At 40.1% G+C, this 26,522-nt stretch overlaps 1 protein-coding gene and 1 pseudogene across 5 annotated transcripts in view; both read left to right on the top strand.

Annotated features, from left to right (window-relative positions):
* The first annotated feature begins 631 nt into the window (after window positions 1–631).
* LOC138814856 (steroid transmembrane transporter SLC22A24-like) lies at window positions 632–18,035 on the top strand (annotated as a pseudogene).
* A 102-nt stretch (window positions 18,036–18,137) lies between these two features.
* LOC138814855 (organic anion transporter 7-like) overlaps window positions 18,138–26,522 on the top strand; it is a 30,444-nt gene continuing 22,059 nt past the window's right edge. For 4 of the 5 annotated variants that reach the window (XM_070003942.1, XM_070003945.1, XM_070003944.1 and 1 more), the window contains exons 1-3: window positions 18,138–18,432; window positions 21,074–21,463; window positions 22,060–22,163. In XM_070003942.1, coding sequence (XP_069860043.1) covers window positions 18,331–18,432; window positions 21,074–21,463; window positions 22,060–22,163 — 596 coding nt within the window. In that variant the 5' untranslated portion in view covers window positions 18,138–18,330. Of the gene's footprint in view, window positions 18,433–20,766; window positions 21,464–22,059; window positions 22,164–26,522 lie in introns of all 5 variants that reach the window. The other variant, XM_070003943.1, reaches the window with a different exon arrangement.

The raw sequence follows: 26,522 nt of genomic DNA, 5'->3' as shown, positions 1-26,522 counted from the left end.
ACCAGTTTACATTCCTACTAACAATGTATTAGGGTTCCTTTTCCCCACCTCCATGCCAGCATTTGGTTTTGTCTATGTACTTGATGATGGCCATTCTAACTGGGATGAAATGGAAACTCAGTGTTGTTTTGGTTTGCTAATTTCTCAACAAAAAGAATTGTACCCCGAGATGGTTTTCATGAGCTCTTTTTAATAAAATTCAGTCCTTTCAAAATATTTTCTACCATTTAAGAAATATTAAAAATTATTTAAAAAATTACTGGGCACTGATGGCTCATGTCTGTAATCCTAGCGACTCAGGAAGCTGAGATCACGGTTCAAAGCCAGTGTGGGCACAAAAGTCCATGAGACTTTTATCTCTAAGGAGCTACTCAGAAAACTGGAAGTGGCCCAGTAGCTCAAGTGGTAGAGCGCTAGCCTTGAGCTGAAGAGCTCAGGGGCAGCGCCCAGGCCCAGAGTACAAGCCAACAAAAAAATAAAAAATAAAAATTTAAAGCACTTCACTTTTGAGTCTTATAAATTATGTATTTGTGAAAGACTACATATCAATAGTTGGTCTGTTCTGGTTAACAAACAAACAGGGAACCTGGAGATTAATGTCCACAGGTGAATGTGAAACATTGCTGAGGACACAATTATTTTCCAGAAAGTTAATCTTTAACACATAAAATTAGAGAAAGCCAACCAGTCGAACATTTCTGTGACTTGAAAAATAATCACGAGAGGATACTCATTCTGCCACCTGGCTACAGAAGTGAAAGGAAGTTGGTTCAGGACCAACCTCCCGTCATGTATCCCGTGAAATGGCACTAATTTTCCTTAAGCAGTCTAGATTTTATACTTTTGCCTCCCACTGGAGGTATTTATTTAGCCCCAATGGCCTTTCAGGAAATTCTGAATCAAGTTGGAACCCTGGGAAGATTCCAGATGCTTCAGTTGGCTTTCCTTATCATATGTAATATCTTGGTTTCAACTCACGTTGTCTCGGAGAACTTCACAGCAGCCATGCCTGAGCACCGCTGCTGGGTGCGCATCCTCGACAATGGCACGCTCTCTGACAATGGCACTGGGCTCCTCAGCCAGGAGGACCTCCTGAGAATCTCCATCCCACTCGACTCCAACCTCAGGCCAGAGAAGTGCCGGCGCTTTGTCCATCCCCAATGGCAGCTCCTCCACCTGAACAGCGACTTCTGGAACCTGAGTGAGGCAGAAACAGCCCTGTGTGGATGGCTGGGTGTATGACCGCAGCTCCTTCGTCTCCACCATCGTGACCAAGGTAGGAAGCTTCATTTTCCAGTTAGGAGTTCAGGATTTGGGTGTTTAGAAATAACACAAATCCTTCCCACACTTTAAGGTGATTCTTCTTTCTTTTAGCCAATACTTTATTAAATCTTTATTAAATATAAGACACATATACAATGAGTCTAATGAATTTGACAATAGATAGTAAATAGACACTATTAATACAGTGCATAAGCAACTCATGTGTTTCATTATGAATGTTAGGCTCAGTCCATGTTACACAAATGTGTTTATACATTAGCAACATCCTGGAGATTGAGCAAATCCACATGCTCAAAATTTTTGTTTAGAAGAAATATCTGGAGGCTCTACTGTGATAGTCAGGATTCAGAAAATGCTTTAAGGTCCCCCAATGAATTCAAGAAGGATTAAAGGGGATCATTTCCATAGTAAACCTATTCATTTAAAGGAAGTTTGCCGGAGACAGTTAAGTTTTAACCTAAATGAGAGAAGTCTTGTTAGGTTGAAAAAGGAAATGTGTAGGTCATGTTAGGCAGATTTGCTCAGATTACACTGAGAGACTATAAGCTCTGTTGTGCTCATTTCCTTCTCTTTCAGTGGGACCTGGTGTGTGAATTTCAGTCACTAACTTCAATAAGTAAATTCATATTGATACTTGGGATTTCGTTGGGAAACCTACTATGTGGCCATTTAACAGACAGGTGAGTTTCTGGTTCACAGTACTCTCTGTTAGAGGACATGAAGATCTTACATGAAGCTGGGCACTGATGGTTCATGCCCGTAATCCTAGCTACTCTGAAGGATGAGATATGAGGATGACAATTCAAAGAGAGCCCAGGCAGGAATGTCTGTGAGATTTATCTTCAATAAACTACTTAGAAAAAGCCAGAAGTGGTGCTGTGGCTCAAGTAGTAGTGTGCTAACCTTCAGAAAACAAGCTCAGAGACAGTGCCCAGGCCCTCAGTTCATGAATAAGCCAAAAAAAGGATATCTTAAATGCACACATTTGAGAAGCTTCAACTCAGAGTTAAATTTGTCTGCCAGAAGTTCTTATGTTAAAAAAAATATCAGCCTGCCAAAAAATGTCTTTGAATTTTCAAAGAAACACGTGTCAAAAATTTAGATGAACATGATCAGAAGGACAAAAGGCTTTAGTGCCCACAATGACAAGGAGTAGTCTGCAGAATAAGGCTGGTAAAGTCACAGGCAATATAGAATGCTATATCTTTGCACAATAGGAAACACACACACAAAGACACACACACACAGAGAAAACTATGTGAAAGACAGAGGATCAACATTCCCAAATCTTTGTATCATATTAACCAAATGTTTTCAAAAACAACCAGATCACAATGTATAAAGAAGAAAAACATTCATAAAGAAGCACAGACATCCAACTTCTTAGAGAAACACTGCCAAACAAGTATTTTAAGCATATTCAAAAAGATAAGCTAGAAGATGTATGAAGACATAAAGACATAACAATGTATGAAAAGTAGTAATATCAATACTAAGGGAGGAATTGTAGAGAGGCATATACTAGAATCTGAGATCAAAACTTGAAATGAATCGATTAAAATTGTCACTAGAGAGATTCAGTGGAAGCTGAGACCCAGTATAAGAATCCATGGATAGACATGAAAAAACAAAGCAGTAGAAATGATCAAGCAGTTAATGTCCGGTGCTGGGGTCTCACACCTGTAATCCTAGCTACTCAGGAGGCTGAGATCTGAGGATCATGGTTCAAAGCCAGCCTGGGCAGGAAAGTCCATGAGACTTATCTTCCGTAAACTATTCAGAAAAAGCCAAAGTGGTATTGTGTGGTTCAAGTGGTAGAGCACTAGCCTTGAGAAAAAGGATCTCAGGGACAGTATACAGGCCCTAATTTCAAAACCCAGGACTGACCAAAAAAAAGGAAAAGAAAAGAAGGCTAATCCACGAGAGAAGGTTGAAGGTGGCTAGCACACAAAGGACTCATGTATAGCATGAGGCTGACCTACATATATGTTATGATAGTCTCAGAAGAAGAGAGAAATGGATAGAGATTTGAAGAAAATGCGCCCTATCAGTGGGAAACCACAAATAAATCCAAAAAGGCTCAATAAATTCTAAGTAGATAATGTCTATATCCTACACTGAGATATATCATAAGCAAAAAAATATTAGAAATTAAACGTAGAATCTTGAATGAGGAAAAATGCTTACATAATAAATTGTTGGCTGAATTTCCTTATCACCTAGCATAGCATTCCAGCATCCTCCTCTCAAGAAGGGGTTCTTGTAGTGTTTTCCCTATGCTATTCTAAATTAATGTGTAGTTTCTCAAGTATAGCTTGCTTGCTTTCTTTCTTTTTTATGACAGTACTGGGATTTGAGTTCAGGGCCTTAATGCTATCCCTGAGCATTATTTTTGCTCAAGGGTTAGTGCTCTACTCTTGAGTCACACCTCCATTTCTGGCTTTTTATGGATCAGTAGAGATATGCTCATGGACCTTCCTGGCTAGATAGGCTTTGAACTGTGATTCTCAGATCTCAGCCTCTTGAGCAGCCATAAGTATAGGTATAAGTCATCAACATGCGAATCTATACATATTTGCATTTTGACTGAAACTGTTCTGTGACTTCCTATAAGTCTATGAAAGTCAGAACTCCATTTTCCTTTCTTTTTTTCTACAGACTTTCCCTGTTATATTTCTTCATTCCTCATCTTGTTTAGTGTTTTCCTCTGTAGATTTTCTGAGCATTCTTTGTTCTGCACTGAGACTTTCTTCCTTCCTGTTCTTGAAAGTGGCATGTTGTTCACGACCAAGAAATCCAAATTCAGCAGAGGATGATTCTGATGCCACTCATGAGAAAAATTCCCATGTGTTGTTTCCCCAGTGTTCCCATTGCTGGTCAGGAAATGTACAGTTCTAGAGTTCCACATCTAATTTTGATACTTTATTGTGTAGACAATATGCTAGGCTAAGTCCATGTATTTAAGTTCCTGTATTAAATGTATTAGAAGTTCCAGTATTAAAACTTATCTCCTATGGTGTAAATACGTAGTTAAACTACTGTTTACCAATGGGATAAGCGCCTTTGATATACACAGGTCAGGTTTACATATATGAAGATCTGTGTGGGGTTTTTTTTTCCAATTTTGTTCAGCCTCCTCTATTTTACCTGCCAGTACTATTTGTTCTGTTTCTGAAGTCACACAAAGAAATGAGTGAGGAGAGTACAATTCAGATTTGAGCAAGAATAAAAATAAACTTCTTGAGTCTCTCATCCCAGGATCCCTTAAGAAAGAGGAAGAAACTTCAAACCTGTGTATAGAGCCCCACTTTGGAAAAGCCTCTGGGAATGGATCAGGCATCAGCCATTCCTAAGGGTTTTAACACTCATCAGAATCCTCTCCCTCTGTGGTCTACATGACCTCAAGCTCTAAGTGCTGCAGAACCACACTCCCCTACACCTAGGAGACCACACCTTTCTACTGTCTCCATCCCTCTATGGTCCTATGGAACCAGGCCCTCTATGTCTTTCAAGAGACTCTTCCCCTTCTCCTTCCCACAGAGCCACGCCCCTATGTCTTACAAGGCTTCTTCCCTCTACATCCTATATGACTACTCCCTTTCACCTTCTATGGAACTCCCACCCCCCACATCCTCACCAGACTCCCTGCTTGAGCATCTGGTTCCATTGTGGTGCCACCGGTCACGTTCCAGCCAGGACACACTCTTGAGATGTCTCCTTCTCTCAAGCCAAAATGTCTTATAGGGTAGAAAATTGGTTTTAATGGCTCAGTCTTTTGGGTTGTGCCTTCTAAAGTGGAACACAGGCTGGATCCCAGGGACCCCCCACCCCTCTAGGTTCCCTCTCAAAGGCTAGCAATTTGGGGTTGGAAACCAGATCTAAAATCAAAAGAAAAGTGTCTGCCTAGAAATTTGGTCTCAGTATCAACTGGACAATATCAAAACAAACAAACAAACAAAAATCTATACTTCTTAGAAATTTGGCTTAAGTACCAATTGAATGAATGCAATCACTGACCCAATAGGTGCCAGGGACTCATGCCTGTAATGCTAGCTACTGAGGAGGCTGTGATCTGAGGATCATGATTCAAATCTAGCCCAGGCAGGAAAGGCCAGGAGACACTTATCTCCAGTAAACTACTCAGAAAAATCCAAGTGGCACTGTGCCTCAAAGTGGTAGAGTACTAGCCTTGAGCAAAAGAAGCTCAGGGACAGCTCAAAGACCCTGAATTCAAGCCCCAAGGCCAGCAAAAAAAAAAAAAAGAAGGGTATAAACAGTGCCAGCTGAAGGTTGTGTCAAATACAATTAGCCAGGTCTCCCAGGATTATCTCTCCTAAGCCAGCAAAACACAACAAAGAGCCATCCCCATGGCTTGGAGAATTGTGGTTCATAGCTAGGCAGGCAAGAAGGTCCATGACATACATCTCCAATTAACCAACAAAAAGTTAGATGTGACTCAAGTAGCTTAGCATTAGCCTTGAACAACAACAAAGCCATTGCTGTTGGTTATTTCTGATTACTTGTAGTTTTAAGAAACTTTGTGTTTCTTTGTGCAACAGCTGTTCCAGTTCCCACCATCTAAGCTTTGTCTTTTCCTCAGGTTTGGAAGGAGGCTAATTATGATCATCTGTGTGCTGAATTTGGCCATTGCTGACACATGCGCAGCCTTTGCTCCCACCTTCCTCCTTTACTCTGTCCTGCGCTTTCTGGCTGGTATATCCATCACAGTCATCCTAACAAACAGTATGGTGCTCGGTAAGTACGTCTTCCCACAATGTGCATTTTCCTCACCTTGAATGTGAACTTAATACTCTACTTTGGTTTGAGATGAAAATTCACTGGTGCTGTCTTTCAGGTGTGGAATGGACAGGACGCAAATTCCAAGCCATAACGGTGCTCTTATTATTATAATCAACTGGCTTAGGACAAGTATTGTTGGGAGGCCTGGCTTATTTTGTTCGAAATTGGCAGATCCTTCAGCTTGTGCTGTCTATACCTGTCTTCTTCTTACTTCCATTCACAAGGTATGAGCGTTCTTTTTGAAGAGATCTTTTATGAAGGACATAAAAAATTCATTTGGATTCTTGATCAACTTCTGATATGGTGCTCTCCTTATTCATAGCAATGTGTGACTTGAGCAACGGGACAAAAAGTGTTGTTAGGTAAAATTGAGGAAATTGAATTATGTTTGAAGTTACTATGTCAGCAAATTGCTACAGATGCAGTCATATTAAAAATTATTTATGAGATGAAATTCCTGTTTAAAGGAGGGTTCTAGGACTAAGATTGAGGCTTAGTTGTAGAGTGCTTGCCTAGCATTTATAAGGCCCTGGGTTCAATTCTTCAATAACACATAAACAAAAAAAATTTAAAAAATAAACACAGGAGGGTTCTGTACTAGATAAAATATATCTCACAATATTCAAATTAGAGATTAAAACATTTTAGTGTAAGCACATACAAAATTCAGTATCGTTATAAAAAATAGTATAGACTATTTGAATTTCAAATGTGAATGTGTTTACTCTAATTACTAGAATAAGCAACTGTATGACCCAAAAGTGGCTATGAATCGTCTCCTGAATGTTACAGATCTTCTTGGCTGTCCTTGCCAATACACTTAATTGGTAACATGGTAATAAAACTTTTGCAAATGTATTTTCCTTCATGAGGAAAACATTTGAGGATGGTATTTCTTTGTCTATGGTTTGCATTTGTATGTACGGTTGGGGAAAAAAACAGGATGGTTATTGTCTTTGGAGGTGATATTAGGTGACAGAATTGAGACACAAATGTCCCTCTAGTGCTGTTCAATTATGGAGCAATATGGATTCCTCAGTTGAAAACCATAGGCAGAATGGACAACTTACATCCTTTGTTTTTGGATCCTTTCCCTTTCCTCTCCTTAAAGAGATTTGAGAGAGTTAAAAAGGGCTATGGTGTTAGTTCAGGACAGAAAGCCTCTTGAGTTAGGAGTGATCCTCAGAAGTGACTGTAGATTTCATTAATACTGTGAGCAAAATCCAGATAAAAAGCATGTGTCCTTTAGCAAACTCATCCATTGTGACATTTGTCCTCCACAAATCTTTGTAATTCTGTGCCCTCATTAAACTAAGGCCGGTTTATCTTGCTGGTGTTCCAAAAGTTACCACAGCCATGAGGATCAGAACTGGCTCCCATCTGAATGAGACACTTAGTAAAAATTAATAATAATTAATTGGGGTATCCGTATTCAGGGAAATATGAGTGTCCCTCATACACCAGCTCTGTGAGCTGGGTAGTCAGTTTTCACAGAATTCAGCGTGGAGTCAGCATGACTCCAGGCCTACATTCCCGGAAGCCCAGAGTATCATGTGCAGAGGTCATTTCCTGTTTCCCGAGGTATGATGCCACATGACGCATGATGCCAGTTTTTGGTCCTCCTGAATAAATGGAAGGGATGAGAATGAAGGAGAAAGGAATCTGAAGGTTGAAGGGGGAGTGAAAGTGAGCGTGTGAGAGTTGACTACATTTCCATCATCGTCTTTGGTCAGGTGTCTGGCAGAGTCTGCTCGGTGGCTGATTAGCACCAACAAACCCCAGGAAGCCTTAAAGGAGCTGTGGAGAGCTGCGCGCATAAATGGAATGAAGAATTATAGAGACAAGCTAACTGTGGAGGTGAGTGAGATGGCTGTTGGTTATAAGACACAGGGAAGACATAGCCCAACATGTGTACTCCTTAGTGACAAAGATGAACTGTGCTAAAAGCGTTGGACATGTATATTCTTATTTGAAAGAAGTTAAAAGCACTCTGACTCTCGATTCCTTTCCCTTGAATGTAATTTATGAAACACCCACCACAGAATTTTATTGTTACATTTATTTAATTCAGTTAAAATGTTTCGAGTTAAATGCAGTTGTATATGGGATGCTTCCTTGAGCTATTTTCCTACCTGCCCCTGATGTCCTCTGAACAACTTCACCCTCCAACATAATTCAATGTTTAATTGAAAGATAACCTTGTTTGTTTTTTAATTATTACAATGTAATAATATATATGTATACATTTGGCCTTTGTATTCTGAATAAATATACATGTATTGATTATCGAATCATTCAAAGCTGCTAATTGGCCCCCAGCTAATTGACCAGCAGTGCTGCTGTGTCTCAAAGTGGTAGAACACTAGCTTTGAGAGAAAATGCTCAGGGGCAGTGTACCTTATTTTTTGAAAAAAGCCACAGAGAATCTTTGAGAACAGAATGGGAAAAAGGTCTTGGCAGAAAGGGGACGCAAAAGGAGGAATCAGAAGAAAAAGTACAAGAGTTATTTAAAACTGGGCTAAATAAACAGTAATATGGACAGAGGTCCTGAAATCTGCATAGCAAACACACACTTAGAAAATTCTCTCATCTCGAGGCTGGGAAGATGGCTCAGTGGTAGAGCGCTTGCCTTTCATGCCTGAGGCCCTGGGTTGGATTCCTCAGCACCACATAAGTAATATGAAAAAAAAAAAAAAAGACAACCGGACCCACCAAAAAAGAAAATTCTCTCACCTCCCAGGCATTTGGTCACAACCCAATGTCAGAGAGCCATTGTATAAGACCTTGTGTGGACATCTCAACCCCCCCCCGCCCCCCCATCATTTGGTGTGAGAGAACACAGCAAGGATTGTAGGGGGGGGGCTGTTGTTTATTTGTGTGCTGACTGGGAAATCTAACATAGCTGCACAGGAAAGCCAGAGAGGCGGGGAGCTCTGCGGGATTGGAAGCTAGTCAAAGTTGTACTGGGTGGTACAAATTGCTTCCCATCTGGGCAGTGGGCTGGGAGGAGGACACACTGCAGGCTAGAGCTCATCCCATGGGGCATTCTGCATCTCTGGTGTACAGCTCAGTTTCCCTATAACCACACATTCTGATTATGCATTGTTTGCTAAGTTTTATTATTCCTTTGTTTTTCATTGTCAATTTATTCTTATTGGATTTGTCTCTCTACTTACATTTCTTTCTTCTAAGTACATTTCCCACATCAGTGGCTTTTTTTTTTCTCAATTGTGGGGCTCGAAATCAGGACCTGAATGCTATCCCTGAGTTCTTCTGCTCAAGTTTAGTACTGCACCACTTTAAACCACAGGTACACTTGGAGTGTTCTGATGGTTAATTGGAGATAAATGTCTTACCAACTATCCTTCCAGGGCAGGCTTGATTTTGAGATCTCAGCTTCCTGAGTAGCTACAATGACAGACCTAGCCCAACATCACCTGGTTATCTGTTGCTGTTTTTATTTCTCAGTATTTCTTACACTACTGAGTACTGTAATTCCTCCTAATTTCCTTCCTTTCCTACCCTTATTTGGTATATTTGTAGTCTCAATGTCTTTGCATTTTTCCCCCTTAATTACTTAACATTGTGTTTCCCTATTGGATATATCTGTCACTTGTAGTTGTTAAGCAGATAATTCTCTTGCCTCTCACTAGAATTGGGTCCTTTACCACTTGGGGCAAATGCGCAGCTACTCAGCTACACCCCTAGTCCAGTAGTAAAAAATTATACCTGAAACCTGCTATCACTCCCTGCCCAGTCATTGGAAATATGTCAACTGAAAAACTTAGTGGATACAAAAATTTCCAATCTAATATGGACAAAAATGCACATCACAAAGTAGAAAAAAATTGGAAATATGAAAAATTGTCAACATGAAGCCTCCAAAAGTCAACCAACTCACAAATAAACATCTGAATGAATCAAAAGAGAACATGAATAAATAATTCCATGAAAGAAGGAAAACAAATCATCTACAAAATGAATGTAATAAAGTAATAATTCTGAAACAGCTTCAAATTTGTCTTATGAAGACAAATAAGAAACCCATTTAAGAGCCTCCATACAAATTGGATCAGAAGAATACAGATTTCCAGGTCTTGTAGATAAGTTGGTACCTTCGGGTCATTGGACAACAATAAAGAAGAACACACAACATACAAGAACTCCATTTAAAGGCCAAACAACAAATGAGCATATAACAAGGAGAAGATGTGCAAGTTGAAACCATAGAACACATTTAATAAAACAATACCAAGACATTCTACCAGTTTTGGGTAGGATGGTTATCAATGGGGAAAGGGCTTTTAGGACACCAAACAGACATGACAAGAAAAGAACTTCCCATATCATAGTGTAATTAAAGGTGTTACATAAACAAAACAAGGAAAAACTATTGAGGGCTTCAAGAAAAGAAATGTCAAAGCCAGGCGCCAGTGGCTCATGACTGTAATCCTAGCTACTGAGGAGACTGAGATTGGAGGGTCACAGTTCAAAGCCAGCCCAGGTAGGAAAGTCCATGAGACTCTTATCTCTAGTAAACCACTCTGAAAACCAGAAGTGGCACTGTAGCTCAAGTACCAGAGCACTCGCCTTGAGCTGAAGAGCTGAGGGACAGCATACAGGTCCAGAGTTTGAGCCCCACAACCAACAAAAAAGAAAGAAAGAAAGAAAGAAAAAGAAATATCAAGTCATTATATAAATGAAGTTCACACTTATGAATGCCTTCAGTAAAAATTCAGGGAAATCAGGAATAATCTGTTGAGGAAACTCAATGTCTTGGGAAAACAAGAACAGACCAGTTCCAAAATTAGTAGAAATATAGAAAGAATCATGATCAGAGATAAAATTAATGAAATGGAAGCAATAAATATATGAAGGGACAGATGAAATACAGTTTTGGTTCTTTGACAGAATAAATGTAATGGACAGACTCTTGACAAAACTGAGCACCAAAAAAATGAGAAACACATTAAAAAATTGGAGACAAAAATGCTGTGGCTCATGCCTCTAATCCTAGCTACTCAGGAGGCTGAGATCTGAGCATCACGGTTCAAAGCCAGCCTGGGCAGGAAAAACCATGAGACTCTTTTATCTCCAATAAACCGCCAGAAAACCGGGCTCAAGCAGTAGAGTGCTAGCCTTGAGCTGAAGAGTTGAGGGACAGTGCCCATGCCCAGAGCTCAAGTTCCATGACCAACAACAACAACAACAACTAATCAACCTAAATGGATCAATAATGTGCAAGAATTATCAAAGAGTTAGAAAAAAACTCCCAACAAATTAAAGCCCAAGTGAATAGAGTCACTATTTCATTGTATGCACTCATTAAAAAACTAACATCAATATTCCCCAAACTATTCCATAAAATACAAATTATTACCTTCAAGTTTATTTTACATATTTTATATTGCTCTGATTCAAATAGATAAGGGCATAAAACAAAAGAAATACTACAAGGAAATTTCCATGATGAGTATAGATGAAAACTTGTCAATAAAATTCTTGTAGCTAGGTACCAGTGGCCCATGACTGTCATCCTAGCCAATCAGGAGGCTGAGATCTGAGGCCTGAGGTTCAAGCCATCCCAGGCAGGAAAGCTGTGAGACTCTTATCTCTAATTAACCACCAAATAGTCAGGGTTCAAATGGTAGAGCCCTAGCCTTGAGCAAAAATGCTGAAGGGTAGTACCCCTGAGTTCAAGCCTTAGTACTGGCACACAAAAAAATTCTTGCAAACCAAATTGAGAAACAATTTACAACATGATAAATTATCATCAAATAGGCTTCATTTCAAAATGTAAGAATGGCTAGATAAATTTGAATTGATAAATATAATAAAGGGCATAATCAAATGCATTGTAACATAGATATCTCCACTTGGGAAAAAAGCCTCTGACAAAATCTAATATCCTTTTCTGAAAGAATCCCCAAAAAGAGTAGAAATATAGTTTCCCCTTCAATATACTAAAAGCAATGCATGATAAACCTATAATCAATAAAATCAAATCCTCTAAAACCAGGAATGAAATAATGATGACCTCTAGGCATTGATGGCTCACACCTGTAATCCTAACTAGCTACTCAGGAGACTAAGATCTGAAGATCCAGGTTCAAAGCCAGCCCAGGCAAGAAAGTCCATGAGACTTCCTTCCAATTAACCACCAGAAAACCAGAAGAGGTGCTATAGCTCAAAATGGTAGAGTGCTATCCTTGAGGAAAAAAAGCTCAGACACAGCACTCAGGCCTTGAGTTCAAGTCACAGGACAGGTGTACACACACACACACACACACACACACACACACACACACACACACATAAACAAAACAAAAAGATGCTGGACATCAATGGCTCATCCCTTTAATCTTAGTTACTCAGGAAACTAAGATCTATGGATTGTGATTCAAAACCAGCCTAGTCTATGAGACTTTTTATCTACAAGTAATCATCAAAATGCCAGAAGTGGAGCTGTAACGTAAGTGGTAGAGCACTAGCTGTGAACAAACAAGCTCAAGAACAACACCCAGGCTTTTATTTCAAGCTTTAGGACTCTATATATCTCTCTGTCTCTCTGTCTCTCTGTCTCTGTCTGTCTCTCTCTCTCACACACACACACACACACATAGTACATTAAAGATGTTCATGTAAACCCTTAAATTTGAAACTACTAGAGGAAAACATAAAGAACCTGCTTTAAGATAAATTACAATTCAAATATAATTTCAGACAATTACAATGCAAACAATGGTCTTTTCTTTTAATTAGTTGAAATCTATCATCTGAAATACTTTAATATCTCAATTTTTAATTGAGTAAACAATACAAAATAACCCCAGCATACCTTGATATATTATTCTGATATTGGATGTGTTTGAAGGCCGGACTCATTCTCTGGAGCCAACATATGGCCCAGGTTTAAGGTATCCTTGGAGCCCATTCTCAAAATAATAATAATAATAATGGCAGTCGAGGACTTTCACGCCCAGATGTGGAAGATACCACCACAATTCCTCCCTAATGAATTATGGCCCAATACTTTGTTGAAGAGGCTGTTGGGCTACAAACTAGAAGTGTTTGGTGGTGGTAGGGTTAGAACTCAGTGCTTCATGCTTCTTTGGCATACTCTCTTCTTCTGTCTACCACTTGGGCTACCCTCCAACCTGGCTTTTTCCGGATTGTCTTCAAGATTCAGTCTCATGGGCTTTTCTTCCTAAGATGCCCAGAAATTATGATCCTGTAAATAAATCTATGACTCCTAAGTAACTAGTATTACTATGCCCAGCTCAAGAAGTCATTCCTGATAGTGTAAAAATCTAATTTAGGATAGTATCTTTTCTTTACAGTGCCTCATCAGATATTCTCTCCATGATTTAACTGTTTTATTTGTAGAGGTGGGATGGCAATGTAGCTAATATTTTGTAGCAAGCATTAACTAATAAGAGCCCTGAGCACTACTAGAAATAGTACTGATATACACTCACATCTTCAATAATACCCCTCAGAAAATTATTCTTTTTTCCCCAAACTGAAAGATATAAGGATTTCTACAACAGGCTACAGTAGAAAATCAAGTTTATTTTTCACATCCTCATACTTATCAAGTGTATATTGAACACTGGACTATAAAGTTTCATTCTTCATTTTTTTCTCTAACATACTCTTCTTTTCCTTATCTTTTCTTTTCTTTTTTTTTTCCTTTTCTTTTCTTTTTTTCTTTTGTGAGTCATGGGGCTTGAACTCTGGGCCTGGGTGCTGTTCCTCAGCTCTTCAGCTCAAGGTTAGTGCTCTAACTCTTGAGCCAGTTCTGGTTTTCTGGTGGTTTATTGGAGATAAGAATGTTTATTGGAGATAAGTGTTTCCTGCCTGGATTGGCTTTAAACCATGATGCTCAAATTTCAGCCTCCTTCTGTCTCCTGCTTAGTTTTTCCTCACTGGAGAAGTTCCCTGAGCTTCCTTTACCCTCTGTGTTACCCTTCTTGCCACTTTTATGCCTGACATTTCTCTGTGTGTGTGTGTGGATGTGTGTGTGTGTGTGTGTGTGTGTGCGCGCGCGCGCATGCGGGCGCATGCACACACGTGCACGCACTTTTCTTTCCTGACCTAGAAAGCAGAGCCTGGAAACTGTACTGAATTATTTTTCACTTAAGGGCCATGAACTCAGGCCTTGAGCTCTGTCCTTGGGCTGTTTTACTCAAGGCTAGCTCTCCACTGCTTTCAGCCACAGCTCCACAGCTCCACTTCCACTTTTTGAATGCTTAATTGGAGATAAGAGTCTCACAGAGACTTTCCTTAGATCTCAGTCTCCTTAGGAGCTAGGATTACAGATGTGAGCCATGATTTTCCATCTGCCATTTATTTTTTGATGTCTACATTTTCCCACTGCACAGAAAGGCTTTGCATTGAATTTGTCCTTTGTGAGAGCCTGGTGCTCCCTCTAATGCCCACCAGTTTCTGACAACTGAAGAGTTTCTTGTTCTTGTTGTTGAAGGTGGTGAGAGCCACCATGAAGGAGGAGCTAGAAGTGGCAAAGAAAAAAGCTTCTCTGCGCGACCTGCTCCATGCTCCCACCCTGCGTAAGCGGATCTGTCTCTTGGCCTTTGTGAGGTAGGCTTCGCCCCATTACCATTTCAAGAGGCATGATTTGTATTTCTCCTGTTCAATGGCTCAGTCTTTGGGAGTGGTCCATTTAGAGATAAAAGGCAGGGGCAACATGCCCACAATTGCTATGGCTAGGTGTACCCAAAGGTTTTTTAGACACCAATATAAAACTAATTAAGTTTATCATGATTATATAACCATGATGACATATTATGTTCATGTTTATGTTTATCATATGACATGCTATGCTTGTCACCAGAAATTGATGCTGAGAAATTTAATCACAACTAGATTTTGATTCTGAGTTTTTCTGTTGCTTAGTTTCCATTACTCCAGGTAAATTTTTGAACAGGTAAGTGAATATATACAGATATATAGAGATATAGATATTTTAACAAATATTTATATATATAAGCTTAAGCCATTCACTTAGAACAATATAAAGGAAAAATATCCATCTGTTCCCAATACTGCCTTTTGCTCTCCAAAACGGTTAACAACAATGAAGGGCTCTATCAGCATACACCTACTTTATGATGATTTAAAAAAAATATTCACTAGTAGCTGGGCATGAGCAACTCAGCATCCTAACAACGCAGAAGGCTGAGATCACAGTTCAAAGCCAACCTGGGCACGTTCTTATCTCCAATTAGCCAAAAAGCCAGAAGTAGAGCTGTGGCTGAAGTGTCAAAGCTCCAGCCTTCAGAGAGGAAAGAAAAGGAAAACCCAAGAATATTGCCCAGTTCCTGAGTTCAAGCTCCCAAACTAGAAAATAATAATAACAATAATTATAAGCATTATTATATTTATAAAAATGATAACCACTTGCAAGGAAATGCTTTGATAAAAAATTATACCTTCATTGGTTTTCAAAAACTATCTACACTAATGTTGCTGTAACCAATAGGACATAGTCTGTAAAATTGATAGGTTTTACTCTCTGTTCACTACAGATTTTTAATAAACTTGCAGACTTATGGCTTAATACTCCACCTCCAGAACTTGGGAAGTAATACTTTTCTGCTGATGATCCTCTTTGGTGCCCAGAGCATCCCAACTAATTGTATAACACTTATTGCACTGAATCACCTGGGCCGTCGAATAAGTCAATTTCTTTTCATGTCCTCTTTTCATGTCCTTTATGGGGACCTTCATTCTGGCTACTGCGTTGGTGCCTCAAGGTAAGGAAAACACACAGAGTAGAAAAGAAATATCTAACCAATTTTCTCAAGGGTTCATAGATGATGTATTTCTGTAATTGTAAAAATAGAGTTCCAACAATTCCCAGCGACCAATCTAGGCATTTAGCTGACATTCTGACATTCAACAGCAGGGAGAGATTTCCTTCATTACAGTTGATATGTATGTAGGTACATCTGACATTTCTGCCAGCTTTCCTCTAGGCCAGCAATAGACATATTAGGTCTACATCTTGTATTTTGGTCCTACTAAGACCACACTACACTGTCCCTTTCTCTGTCCAGCTCTGTCTTCTTACTTGCTCTTCAATGACAATTCATATTTCCTAAACTCTGTTTATCCACTTATGAATATCATCACAGGGCATCATTTATGTAAATTCAGTTTCGAGAATTATCTCCTGAGAAAGTAGATACTACTTGTCTTCAAATAAAGAAGAAATACAAGTCACTGTTATGGATCACCTCAGACTACCTTAGAGTCAATTTTACAAAATCAAGTGGACATATGTAATGAGAAAGAAAAGTGCAGGTGGTCACCATGTTTTTCTGAACTCAAGAATAGTAGTGTGTTTTGTAACATCCCAAACTGATAGGCTCAGATCCTCTTACATGTCAGCCTGGACTTCAGTGTGCTGCTTTGCCTCATTAATGACTCCAATGTCTCATGCTCTCCTTTTGTGGAGAAAACTATGAAATTTCCATCCATTGTTTCTAAACTCTGAAATTCTTACTAAAAGAAGCCTTTACTCAAGATTCTTGACACATCATCATAGATCTAGCTACTCTCCAGGCTTTCCATCTGTGTAGGACTTGCACAGTACTAACCTCATGTGTGGGCACATGGGTCATGGCTGTAAACTCCTTGAGGGCCAAGATAGATCCTGCACACACCCTCAGCAGTTTCTCACATGACAGTTCAACATTATTCTAAGGACAGAGGAGACACTGGACAGAAAAGAGAAAAGTGAACTCTGTTTCAATTCCTTAACCTCTGTCCCTCTTTAGCAAATGTCAGAGATACAAGGAGACTGAGTCTAATCATTCATAATCAGTGATCCATCCTAAACCAAACTGTGTAGAGAAGACACATTTCTCACTTGTTATCCACTGCAGGAACTCTGCCTCTGTTTAGTTCCTCTGTGATACACTTTAACCCTGTACACAATTCCAGACATCTCCCCCCCTCCTGCATAATCCTCTGCCCAGTGTCTGTGTTACCTAGGTAACTGGAATACTTGGTAGTATCTGACCTCTGAGGTCACATCCTGGGCTGCCGAGGTCATGCTTCCTTTTAGAATGTGAGTGAGACCCAGGCCTTGAGTTCTCATCCAAATCCAGTGTTTCTACACCTTTCCCACTCCTGGCCACATCTTCCCCTGACCCCCAGTCCCCTGGCCTAGATAAGTCCTGGCCCTGTGGTGGCAGGCCCCTTTTCAGCCCTGTGCTTCTCCACCATGCACGTGGGGCAGGCAATTTGGAATAAATAACTTCTCTTCCTGCCTGGATTCCACAGTGGTGGCATCATTCATTGGGGGCCTACTTTATTTTACCTTACAGTTATACTGCTTCAGAGCTTTGGGGAGGTTGTACCTCATAACAGAAGGGTGTCCTGGAGAAAACCTGTTGAAGTCATTGTGTGCAGGAAGGCTAGAAGGAAAAAGGGCCGGGAGATGGAAAGAGAGAGAGTTGGAGGGAAATAAAAAGAAAGAGAGATTGCAAGGCAAAGAGAAAGGGGATATACAAAGAAAGAAAGAAGGAAGGAAGGAAAGAAAGAAAGAAGGAAAGAAAGAAAGAAAGAAAGAAAGAAAGAAAGAAAGAAAGAAAGAAAGAAAGAAAGAAAGAAAGAAGTAGGAGGGAGAGAGAGGAAGGGAGACCGCAAAGGAAAGAAGGAAGGGAGGGTGGGGAGAGGCAGTGAGAGTTGGAGGGAAGTAAAAAGAAGGGGAGATTAAAAGGCAGAGAGAAGGGATATACAAAGAAAGAATAAAGAGAGGGAGGTAGAGAAAAAGGAAGGGAGAAAGACAGTGCAAAAGAAGGAAGAGAGGGAAAGAAATGAAAGAAAAGGAAGGAAGGTAAATCTGGATGTACAAAAATGTAAACCTCCTTTTATAATTAATATAAAGAAATGCAAAATTAAAAAGTTTTCATGTCTATGTTCATCAGAAGTGTTGATCTTTTTGTGTTCTGATCTTATACAGTTTTGCTATCAGAATAATAAGTCACATAATGGGCCGGTAGCTTATTCCCTTCCTGTTTTATGAAAGGGACATATCTATTAGCTCTTTAGAGGCTAGTATAAATCTGCAGTCAACCTGTCTAAAAAATTACTATTGGTTCCTGTTAAGAATGAAATTGACGGCCGGGCGCTGGTGGCTCACGCCTGTAATCCTAGCTACTCAGGAGGCTGAGATCTGAGGATCGAGGTTCAAAGCCAACCGGAGCAGGAGAGACCATGAGACTCATATCTCCAATATACCACCGGAAAACCGGAAGTGGCGTTAGACTGGAAACCATGGCCAAGTTGAAAAGGACCAGACATGAGCAAGAAAGCAAGGTGAATGGATGAACCTAAAATACATCATAAATGCGGTAAACCAAGCTCAGAGTGACAAATGGTTTTCTCTCATATGTAAAAGCTAGATATATCTAAAATATACTGAGCCACACAGTGAGATCAAAGGAGGATATTCTTAGGCGGGGAACACAAGGTACAGAGCCTATGTGCCTCTGATCATATAAAACAATATTTATTGAATGAACTCCAAGAAATGAAAACAAAAGTTTTTTCTTTGTTTTTGTTTTCGTTTTGTCTTGTTTGTTCATTTATCTGTATTTGGGAGGATAAGGGGGAGCACATAAATGGTGGGACAAAGGGTAAACAAATACAGCAGTGGTACTTACTAGACGCTATGTTGAAAATTAACTATACAATTTGTGTGTGGGGACAGGAGGGAAAAACTGGGAGAGAGTGAGGGAAGAGATGACATTGTCCAAAAAGATATGTACTCTGTACCTGACTTACATGACTGTAATACCTCTGTACATCACCTTTATAATAACAATTAAAGTATTTATATAAAGAAAGCCAATGGTTTGGGAAGGTGACTCAGTGGTAGAGTGCTTGCCTTGCATGCATGAGGCTATGCGTTCGATTCCTCAGTACGACATAAGCAGAAAGAGCCAGAAGTAGTGCTATGGGTCAAGTGGTAGAGTGCTAGCCTTGAGCTGAAGAGCTGAGGGACACAGCCCAGGCCCAGAGGTCAGGCCCCACGGCGGACAAAAAAAAAAAGAGAGAGAGTATGAATTCCTGAATTTAAGCTCTACACAAAACAAAAAGTGTGTCTTTAACTTACTCTATTTATGCTATTAGAACAGAAACTGAAATTACTATTTGAATCGATTAATAATAAAAAAAAAACTATGCAGTTAGAATTGGCTAACTTCTGGCATCATCCAATATTACCACATGGGGAGAAACATAATTTCAAAAAATTTTTTTGCTATGGTTTGACCAGAAGCAGAAAGTAAGTTATCAATAGGGAAGGAATTTTTTAAATTATATATTTATTATCTTTAGTAGTATAAAAGGATTCAGCAGGTCAGTTTCTCAGTATAATTCATCATGATCAGTAATATTCTTTTCATCATTCTCTCTCATCCCTCTCAACCTCATCCCTCCCCTCAATTTTCCTAGTTTCCTAGAATATGCATTAAATATGATGAATGCATTCTCTCCCACTTCCTGTGTGACTTTATCTACCTCCCTCCCTTTGACCTCTCCCATACACATCTCAAGTATTAGCTGTCTGGTATTCATTTTGTTAGAGTGTGAGTTAGTGGTTCTAAAGCGTTCCACCATTTCCATTCTCGAAAATCTAGTTATGTGTTTGCATACATGTGCATATGATCCCATATGTTTTCCCTTAATATTTACCAATCAGACCTAGCTTCCATATATGAAAAATAATATGCACCCTTTGTTTCTCTGGACCTGACTTATGTCACTCATCATATTTTTTTCAGGTCTGTTCATTTTGTTGCAAATGATGTAATATCATTCTTCCTTATGCATGAGAAAATTCCACAAGCTATGTATACTACGTTTTCTTGATCCATTCATCCATCGAGGGCATCTGGACTTGTTTCCATATCTTGGCTCTCATGAATAATGCAGCAATGAGCATGGTTGTGCATGCTGCTTTCCTGTATCCATATTTGTAATCTTCTGGCTAAAGGCCCAAGAGTAGTATCAAGGGATCATAGGATAATTCTGTTTAATTTTTTGAGGAATCTCCAAACTGTGTTCCAGAGTGGTTACACCAGTTTACATTCCTACTAACAATGTATTAGGGTTCCTTTTCCCCACCTCCATGCCAGCATTTGGTTTTGTCTATGTTCTTGATGATGGCCATTCTAACTGGGATGAAATGGAAACTCAGTGTTGTTTTTGTTTGCTAATTTCTCAACAGAAAGAATTGTACCTCGAGATTGTTTTCATGAGCTCTTTTTAATAAAATTCAGTCCTTTCAAAACATTTTCTACCATTTAAGAAATATTAAAAATTATTTTAAAAATTACTGGGCACTGATGGCTCATGTCTGTAATCCTAGCTACTCAGGAAGCTGAGATCACGGTTCAAAGCCAGCCTGGGCACAAAAGTCCATGAGACTTTTATCTCTAATGAGCTACTCAGAAAACTGGAAGTGGCGCAGTAGCTCAAGTGGTAGACTGCTAGCCTTGAGCTGAAGAGCTCAGGGGCAGCACCCAGGCCCAGAGTTCAAGCCAACAAAAAAATAAAAAATAAAAATTTAAAGCACTTCACATTTGAGTCTTATAAATTATTTATTTGTGAAAGACTACATATCAATAGTAGGCCTGTTTGTTACAGGGAACCAGGAGATCAATGTCCACAGGTGAATGTGAAACATTGCTCAGGACACAATTATTTTCCAGAAAGTTGATCTTTAACAGATAAAATTAGAGAAAGCCAACCAGTGAAACATTTCGGTGACTTGAAAAATAATCATGAGAGGATACTCATTCTACCACCTGGCTACAGAAGAGAAAGGAAGTTGGTTCAGGACCAACCTCCCGTCATGTATCCTGTGAAATGGCACTAATTTTCCTTAAGCAGTCTAGATTTTATACTTTTGCCTCCCACTAGAGATATTTATTTAGCCCCAATGGCCTTTCAGGAAATTCTGGATCAAGTTGGAAGCCTGGGAAGATTCCAGATCCTTCAGTTGGCTTTCCTTATGATGTGTAGTTTATTGGCCTTCATTCATGTTCTATTGGAGAACTTCACGGCAGCCGTGCCTGAGCACCGCTGCTGGGTGCGCATCCTCGACAATGGCACGCTCTCTGACAATGGCACTGGGCTCCTCAGCCAGGAGGACCTCCTGAGAATCTCCATCCCACTCGACTCCAACCTCAGGCCAGAGAAGTGCCGGCGCTTTGTCCATCCCCAATGGCAGCTCCTCCACCTGAACAGCACCTTCTGGAACCTGAGTGAGGCAGAAACAGAGCCCTGTGTAGACGGCTGGGTGTATGACCGCAGCTCCTTTGTCTCCACCATCGTGATCAAGGTAGGAAGCTTCAATTTTCAGTTGGGAGTTCAGGGTTTGGGTGTTTAGAAATAACACTTTAAAGTGATTCATCTTTGTGTCAGTATTGACTGCATCTTTATTAAACGTAGACACATATATGATGCGTCTAATGAATTCAACAGCAGATAGAGCCCTCCTAGTATAGTGCTTTTATTTTTGTAAACACAAGTGTTTAAACAAATAACTTGTGTTTCATTTTAAATATTTGGCTCAGTCCATGTTATAGGAACTTGGTTACAAATTAGCAACTTCCTGGAGATTGAGCAAATCCACAATGCTCCCAATTTTCTTTTAGAGGAGTCATCTGGAGGATCTCCTGTGATAATCAGAATTCAGAAAATGCTTCAAGGTCCCCCAATGAATTCAACATGGATTCAAAGCAATCATTTCCTTAAGAAACCTATTGATTTAAAGTAAGTTTGCTGGAGAAAGTTAGGTGGTAACCTAAAGGAGAGAAGTCTTGTTAGGTCGAAAGCGAAAAGTGGTGTCATTCAACTTGTAGATCAACTTAGTGAGTTTTGCTCAGATTATGCTGAGAGTATAACCTCTGTTGTGCTCATGTCCTTCTCTTTCAGTGGGGCCTGGTGTGTGAATTTCAGTCACTGAATTCAATAAATAAATTCCTGTTGACAGCTGGGATGTTGGTGGGAAATGTTCTGTGTGGCTGTTTATCAGACAGGTGAGTATCTGGTGCACAGTGCTCTCTGCTACAGGGTATGATGATCCTAAATGCAACACAGGTGCGAGTGGCTCATACCTGTAATCCTAGCTACTTAGCAGACTGAGAAAAGCCAGCTCAGGGAGGAAAGTCTATGAGACACTAATTTCCAATAAACTACGCAGAAAAAGCCAGATGCAAACTGTGGCACAAGTGATAGCACACTAGCCTTGAGCACAAAGAGTCTCAGGGACAGCACTCAGGCCCTGAGTTCAAGGTCCATGGGGAAAAAAAAAGATTTTCAATGCACACATTGGAGAAGCTCCAGCCTCAGAGTAAATTTGTCCGCCAGAAGTTCTTATTTAAAAAAAAAATCAGCCTGCCACAAAAGGTCTTTGAGCATTCAAAGAAACACGTGTCAAAAGTTTAGATGAACATGATCAGAAACACAAAGGCTTTAGTGCCTACAAATGACAAAAAGTAGTCTGCAGAATAAGGCTGGTAAAGTCACGGGCAATATAGAATGCTACATGTTTGCACAATAGGAAACACACACACACACACACACACACACACACACATACACACACACAGAGAGAGACAGAGAGAAAACTATGTGAAAGATAGAGGATCAACATTCCCAAATCTCTGTATCATATTAACCAAATGTTTTCAAAAACAACCAAATCACAATATATAAAGAAGAAAAACAGTCCATTCAATGAAAACTATGCCCCAAGGTCTCTGAAAAGCACAGACATCCAATTTCTTAGAGAAACACTTCCAAACAAGTATTTTAAGCATATTCAAAAAGATAAGCTAAAAGATGTATGAAGACATAAAGACATTATGACAATAATGTATGAAAAGTAATAATATCAGTACTAAGCTAGGAATTGTAGAGAGGCATATACTAGAATCTGAGATCAAAACTTGAAGCTGGGTGCCAGTGGCTCACGCCTGTAATCCTAGCTACACAGGAGGCTGAGATCTGAGGATCACAGTTCAAAGCCAGCCCAGGCAGGAAAGTCTGTGAGACTCTTATCTCCGATAAACTACTAGAAAACGAAAGTGGAGCTTTGGCTGAAGTGGTAGAGCACTTGCTTTGAGTTGAAGAGCTGAGGGACAGCGCCCAAGCCCAGAGTTCAAGCCCCACAACAGACCAAAAAACAAAAACTTGAAATGAATCGATTAAAATTGTCACTAGAGAGATTCAGTGGAAGCTGAGACCCAGTATAAGAATCCAGGGATAGACATGAAAAAACAAAGCAGTAGAAATGATCAAGCAGTTAATGTCAGGTGCTGGTGTCCTGTAATCCTCGCTACTCAGGAGGCTGAGATCTGAGGATCATGGTTCAAAGCCAGCCTGGGCAGGAAAGCCCATGAGACTTATCTTCTGTAAACTACTCAGAAAAAGCCAAAGTGGTATTGTGTGGTTCAAGTGGTAGAGCACTAGCCTTGAGAAAAAGGATCTCAGGGACATTGTACAGGCCCTAATTTCAAGCCCCAGGACTGACCAAAAAAAAAAAAAGGAAAAGAAAAGAAGGCTAATCCACGAAAGAAGGTTAAAGGTGGCTAGCACACAAAGGACTCAGGGATAGCATGAGGCAGACCTACATATATGTTATGATAGTCTCAGAAGAAGAGAGAAATGGATAGAGATTTGAAGAAAATGCGCCCTATCAGTGGGAAACCACAAATAAATCCAAAGAGGCTCAATAAAATCTAAGTAGATAATGTCTATATCCTACACTGAGATATATTATAAGCAAAATATTAGAAATTAAAGGCAGAACTTTTTGTTGTTGTTGGTTGTGGGGCTTGAACTCTGGGCCTGGGCGCTGTCCCTGAGCTCTTTAGCTCAAGGGTAGCGCTCTACCACTTGAGCCACAGCACCACTTCCGGTTTTCTAGTAGTTTATTGGAGATAAGAGTCTCTTGGACTTGGGGCTGGGAAGGTAGCTCAGCGGTAGAGTGCATGCCTTGCAAGCATGAGGCCCTGGGTTCGATTCCTCAGCACCACATAAACAGAAAAAGCCCGGCAAAAAAACAAAGAGTCTCACGGACTTTCCTGCCCAGGCTGGCTTTGAACCCCCATCCTCAGATCTCAGCCTCCAGTGTAGCTAGGATTACAGACATGAGCCAGCGGCGCCCAGCTTAAAGACAGAATCTTGAATGAGAAAAAAAGTAAATATTATATATATTATATTATTATATATCATATAATTACATACATTATAGTATATATTATATGTAATATAATAAATATAATAAATTGTTGGTTGAATCTCTTTATCACCTAACATAGAAGCATTCCAGCCTCTTCCTCTCAAGAAGGGGTTCTTCTAGTGTTTTCCCTATGCTGTTCTAAACTAATGTGTAGTTTCTCAAGTATAGCTTGCTTGCTTGCTTGCTTGCTTTTTTATGACGGCACTGGGATTTGAGTTCAGGGCCTGAATGCTATCCCTGAGCATTATTTTTGCTCAAGGTTTAGTGCTCTACTCTTGAGTCACACCTCCACTTCTGGCTTTTTATGGATCAGTAGAGATAGGCTCATGGGCCGTCCTGGCTGGATAGGCTTTGAACTGTGATTCTCAGATCTCAGCCTCTTGAGCAGCCATAAGTATAGGTATGTCATCGACATGCGAATCTATACATATTTGCATTTTGACTGAAACTGTTTTGTGACTTCCTATAAGTCTATGAAAGTCAGAACTCCATTTTCCTTTCTTTTTTTCTACAGACTTTCCCTGTTATAGTTCTTCATTCCTCATCTTATTTAGTGTTTTCCTCTGCAGATTTTCTGAGCATTCTTTGCTCTGCACTGGGACTTCCTTCCTTCCTGTTCTTGAAAGTGGCATGTTGTTCACGACCAAGAACTCCAAATTCAGCAGAGGATGATTCTGATGCCACTCATGAGAAAAAATCCCATGTGTTGTTTCCCCAGTGTTCCCATTGCTTTGGTCAAGAAATGTACAGTCCTAGAGTTCCACATCTGATTTTGATACTTTATTGTGTAGACAATATGCTAGGCTAAGTCCATGTATTTAAGTACCTGTATTAAATGTATTAGAAGTTCCAGTATTATAACTTACCTCCGATGGTGTGAATGAGTAGTTAAACTACTGTTTACCAATGGGAGAAGCACCTTTCATATACACAGGTCATGTTTACAAACATGGACAGTGGCACTTCTTTTTGCAATTTAAATTTGAACTTACTTCAGCCTCCTCTATTTTACCTGACAGTACTATTTGTCCTGTTTCTTAAGTCACACATAGATATGAATGAGGAGAACACAATATCAAGTGTTGATCAAGAATCAAAATAAATTTCTTGTGTCTCTCATCATAGGGTCCCTGAAGAAAGAAGAAAGCTTATGCCTTGTGAACAGAAATAAGGAAAAGATAGCTGGGTGCAAGGGATTCATGCCTGTAATCCTAGCTACTCATGAAGCTGAGATCAGAGGATCATGGTTCAAAGCTAGCACAGGCAGGAAAGTCCGCGACATGCTTATCTCCTGTAAACTACTCAGAAAAAAACCAGAAGTGGCGCTGTGGCTCAGAATGGTAGAGCACTACCCTTGAGCAAAAGAAGCTTGGGGAAAGCTCCCAGGCTCTGAGTTCATGCCCAAGTGTCAGGGGAAAAAAAAAAGATGGGCATAAACAGTGCCAGCTGAAGGATGTGTCAATCTCGAATAAAATAAGCCAAGTCTCCCAAGATTTTCTGTCCTAAGCCAGCAGAACACAATGAAAGAGCCATTCCCATGGCTTGGAGAATTGTGGGTCATAGCTAGCCCAGGCAGGAAGGTCCATGGCATGCTTATCTCCTATTAACCATCAAAAAGTCAGATGTGGTTATTTCTCATTATTTGTGGTTTTAAAAAAAACTTCCCTTGGTAAGGTGGCTCAGTGGTAGTGTACTTGCCTTGCATGCATGAGGCCCAGGTTGGATTCCTCAGCACCACATAAGCAGAAGCCGGAAATGGCGCTGTGGCTCAAGTGGTAGAATGCTAGTCGAACTGAGGAGCTGAGGGACAGCGCCCAGGCCCAGAGTTCAGGCCCCATGACTGACCAAAAAATAACAAAAACTTCCCTTGTGGCTGGGAAGGTGGCTCCGTGGTAGGGTGCTTGCTTTGCATGCATGAGGCCCTGGGTTCAATTCCTCAGTACCACATAAAGAAGAAACGTCAGAAGTGGCACTGTGGCTCAAGTGGTAGAGTGCTCGCCTTGAGCTGAAGAGCTCAGGGACAGCGCCCAGGCCCAGAGTTCAAGCCCCCACTGACCAAAAACAAACAAACAAACAAACAAACAAACCAACTTTCTTTGTGTTTCCTTATGCAACAGCTGTTCCAGTTCCCACCATCTGAACTTTATCTTTT

The sequence above is a fragment of the Dipodomys merriami genome, unplaced genomic scaffold, assembly GCF_024711535.1.
Source record: "Dipodomys merriami isolate MVZ:Mamm:240054 unplaced genomic scaffold, mDipMer1.0.p SCAF_617, whole genome shotgun sequence".
Taxonomy (NCBI): domain Eukaryota; kingdom Metazoa; phylum Chordata; class Mammalia; order Rodentia; family Heteromyidae; genus Dipodomys; species Dipodomys merriami.
Note: the sequence above shows the minus strand (reverse complement) of the source record. Positions and strands in the feature narration are given on the sequence as shown.